We start from the raw sequence: 4,210 nt of genomic DNA on the forward strand, positions 1-4,210 counted from the left end.
AACACCAAAATAAATGTGCCCCAAGAACACAGAGCATAAGCAGAAATTTGGAGGTGAGTGGTGGCTGTGGGTGGGAAAAAAAGTGTGCTTTTCTTTCCTTTGTTTTAACCAACATTGCATTTTAATGACCACATCCAGGGAAAAATCAAGGATGAACCATTGCCTGTATAGCTTTCAGGTGAAGAGAGTAAATGGAAAGATAAATGGGGATAAGAAGAGAAATAATCTGCAGAGAAAGGGAGGAGCCAGAAGAGGTATAGGCAGGAGACAAATGGGACAAATGGGGCAGTATTCTCTGGAGGTAGCTTCTCTATGTTCTTGCCTGGTTTGACTGCTCTACCTCTACCTAAGTAGGTGAAGGGGAGAGATCCCTGTGTCAGAGACACTTCAGCATGGAGTGGTTCATGAGGGAAGGGATGCTGAGTGCCCACCTCCCTGGGATAACTGAAAGATTACTCATTTCTGGCTGCAGGTGTAGAAAAATACCTTATCTTGGGAGATACTGTTCTCCCACATCAGTCTTTATACAATTTTTCTCACTGCTCTCACACTGTAGTTATGTCCTTTAAGGGCTGGGTGTGCAAGTCCTGTCTACGGCAGGCGTTAGTGCATGCTGTATGCTGTCCCAGGGACTATAACTAAATAACAAATCTTTTTGAATCCTGGCTTGCCTTATGTCTTGATAGGAAAGCAAATCTCACCCTTTTGGCAACAAATTATTTCATTTCAAGTATGCTGCTGGTAAATGATGTTTTCCAAACTGATAAAAGTGGGATTTCCTGTGCTACAAGTTATTTTGTTTGTCTTGGTTGTTTATGTTCCATCTTTACGAAGCAGTTTATCTGGAGAGTGGCCTAGAAAAAATTGACTGAGGCTCTTCTTCTGATAAAGGTCTTCATAACCGTAGATCTATATAAATTCAAATGTGAAAGTAAAATCCCTCTTCACCCTAGTGCTGAGATGTTGAATACAGACAGCTGTGCTTCTACTCATGTGCTGTATTCCTGTACTTCTTTACAACTGTTCATTTTAAAGCCAGCTAATGCATAGAAGATGAAAAAACTTTGAGGTTGTACAAAATGGACTCTTGCATCAGATACAGATCCCTACATAGTAGTCTTCCTGGTAGTTGACTGAAAATATTACTTCAAACAATTTCCTTGCAAACATTACTCTCAGATGCAGTGACTGACTTGCTTAATAGCCTCCTTATCTTTAAAATTCATCTGTAGTTTAGGCTTTGTTCAATATATTTATTTTTCCATCCATGGTTGTAATGCTTGAAGACGTAACAGCAAAACAACTTTTGTCATGTCTCTTCATATTCTTTTGGCATTCTTCTCTTCTTTCTTTTCAAGGGTTGACAGGCCATATGGACCTCTAGGAAATTTATTAATGGCTCTGCGTCATTACTATTGTATGAGCTCCATTTCTCACAGGTTGCAACTTTGTCTCCTGTTTCTTTCCTTCATCTATTCTAAATACAGAGTTTTGTTTTTCTGCCCAATATCTTAATTCCTGATGGTTAGAGGGCTTCTGCAATCGACTCTATCATCTTTTCCTTCCCTAAAATAAGATTATGAAGAGGACTATTACCTAGAACAAACTGCTTTATTTCAAACAGTCTATTAAGACATTTGTGATTTTGGGTTGTGTTAGTTTTGGTCCTTAGATTGTATCCATTTCTTAAAAATTGTAAGAAAATTAGAGAATATAATGCAACCTTGCAACACATCTTGCAAGTGAGCAGTAAAGTGACAGAAAAGTTAGTGAGGAAAAGGAGACCTGGGAGAGAGAACCAAGAGGAAATATGTATTCTCTTGCTTTGTTTTCCTGTTCTTATTTGGTCACACATGCAAGGCAGAGCAAGATTAAACGCAGTAAATCACAATCTGTGGTAATGTAGTGAAAAATAAAAAGCTCTTAGTTCAGCTGCCAGAATTCTATAAGATTGCTAGTACAGTTCTGTAAAAAACTATTTAAATATTATTCTGAGAAGTTAAAGAAGGGAAGCAAATCTGTGGTAGCCTATCTGCTTTCCTGTAGCTACTCATAGCCTGTGCTGCATCTGAAGCTACTGTGCCGTGTGATGTTTCAGAGAGGCTCGAAATCAGCAGCCCCTCCACTTTCTGCAGCTCCTGAATCCCATTGGCTGGAAGGGAAAGCAGAGGCGGAGAGTGCCCTGAATATTTGTCTCCTCCACACACCGTACAACAGGCAGCCGGCGTGCACTGTCTGACAGCGAGAGCGGTGCTTGCAGTTTGGAATCAGTTCCTACTCTGCAGCAGTCACTGGGCATTTTATGCTCGCCTCTCTTTTAATGGAAAGGAACAAAAAAGCCTTGCAACATACCAGTGAACTAAACAGGAACTGACCACAGGGGAGAATTTGATGCAAACATAAAGACTGTTGGGACTCTGTGACATAAATCACCAAGGTGAATGTGAAGATAATCTGAAACTGCATCTGTGAGAGTGTTAACCAGTATTTCCGAGTCTGAAACCTGATTTTGTCAGAGTAGTCAAAGTGTTCTGAACTGCTGTCTGCCTCGGTCCTAGCTTATTTTAATTGTTTTTCCAAATTGAAAAGCCAAAGAAGGTTTTCAGTGGAATGCAAAAGGAACAGGAGTTTTAAAAGCAGGAAGCTGAAAGGGGATCTCCATAAGATGAATTTCTCTCAGCACCGTGGGACACTCCAGCCTCTCCATTTTTGGAACCACAGCTACAGACTGCATGGAGGTGCCAGCGAGCCAAATGCAAAGGGCCACTCATCAGGAGGCTGCTACGAGCAACTCTTTGTATCCCCTGAAGTGTTTGTGACTCTGGGCATCATCAGCTTGCTGGAGAACGTCTTGGTCATTGTGGCGATAGCCAAGAACAAGAACCTCCATTCACCGATGTACTTCTTCATCTGTAGCTTGGCAGTGGCTGACATGCTAGTGAGTGTATCTAATGGATCAGAAACCATTGTCATCACGCTGCTAAACAACACAGACACAGATGCACAGAGCTTTACCATAAACATTGACAATGTCATTGACTCAGTGATTTGCAGTTCCTTGCTTGCATCAATTTGCAGTCTTCTCTCAATAGCAGTGGACAGGTACTTTACTATCTTTTACGCCCTCCAGTACCATAATATCATGACAGTGAAACGTGTAGGGGTTATCATCACATGCATCTGGGCTGCTTGCACAGTCTCAGGCATTTTGTTCATCATTTACTCAGACAGCAGTGTTGTCATCATCTGCCTTATTAGCATGTTCTTCACTATGCTTATTCTCATGGCATCCCTCTATGTCCACATGTTTATGATGGCTCGGATGCATATAAAAAAGATTGCTGTTCTTCCAGGGACTGGCCCTATTCGCCAAGGGGCAAACATGAAAGGGGCCATCACTCTCACCATCCTGATTGGAGTTTTTGTTGTGTGCTGGGCTCCATTTTTCCTGCACCTGATTTTCTACATCTCCTGCCCCTACAACCCTTACTGTGTATGCTTCATGTCGCACTTTAACTTCTACCTCATCCTCATCATGTGCAATTCCATCATCGATCCACTAATCTATGCATTCCGGAGTCAGGAGCTCAGGAAAACATTCAAGGAGATTATATGCTGCTGTAGCCTGAGAGGGCTTTGTGATTTCCCTGGCAAATATTAAACCAAATGGCTGGATATGTTACTGTGTACACAACATGCAGCACAGATTTCCAAGCCTTCAGATCCTCTTTCTCAGCAGAATTTGGTTTAAATCTTTAAGAGTGAGCGCCTCTTTCTGTCTCCTCTCTCTCTCATTCTTGTATCCCATTCACATGTAATTCATATTTCTGTAAAATGTTTGTGATGCCTATAGTTTGTAATTTATTTGGCTAGAAAGAGAAGCAGCACTTCACAGCAGTTTGTAAGAAGCAAATAAATGTAATGATTAATGTGAAATAATAAGACACATGAGCAGCTCCATATTTCAACTGCTGACAAAATAAATAACTTGCCTGACGTACAGTACATATTGATTGATACTCTTTCTCATCCTGTTGAAGTAATTATTGCTATCCACTACATTATATACAACTTAAAATAGAGCATATACCTTTATATTAGTGGATTAGAGGTTCTCTGAAATTAGAAAGCAAATTTTTCAGAAAGGTTAGTAAAGCCAACAAGTTGTATTTATTCATTTTGAACTCTTTTTGTTCTACTCCACAGCAGC

At 40.6% G+C, this 4,210-nt stretch overlaps 1 protein-coding gene across 1 annotated transcript; it reads left to right on the plus strand.

Annotated features, from left to right (window-relative positions):
- Window positions 1-2,117: 2,117 nt before the first annotated feature.
- Window positions 2,118-3,989, plus strand: MC4R (melanocortin 4 receptor). The gene has a single exon (XM_027893576.1). The coding sequence runs from the start codon at window positions 2,666-2,668 to the stop codon at window positions 3,659-3,661; it is 996 nt and encodes a 331-aa protein (XP_027749377.1). The 5' UTR covers window positions 2,118-2,665; the 3' UTR covers window positions 3,662-3,989.
- The last annotated feature ends 221 nt before the right edge of the window (window positions 3,990-4,210 follow it).

The sequence above is a fragment of the Empidonax traillii genome, unplaced genomic scaffold (assembly GCF_003031625.1).
Source record: "Empidonax traillii isolate 1590-97213 ecotype Southwest subspecies unplaced genomic scaffold, ASM303162v1 scaffold396:size1303734, whole genome shotgun sequence".
In the NCBI taxonomy this organism is placed as follows: domain Eukaryota; kingdom Metazoa; phylum Chordata; class Aves; order Passeriformes; family Tyrannidae; genus Empidonax; species Empidonax traillii.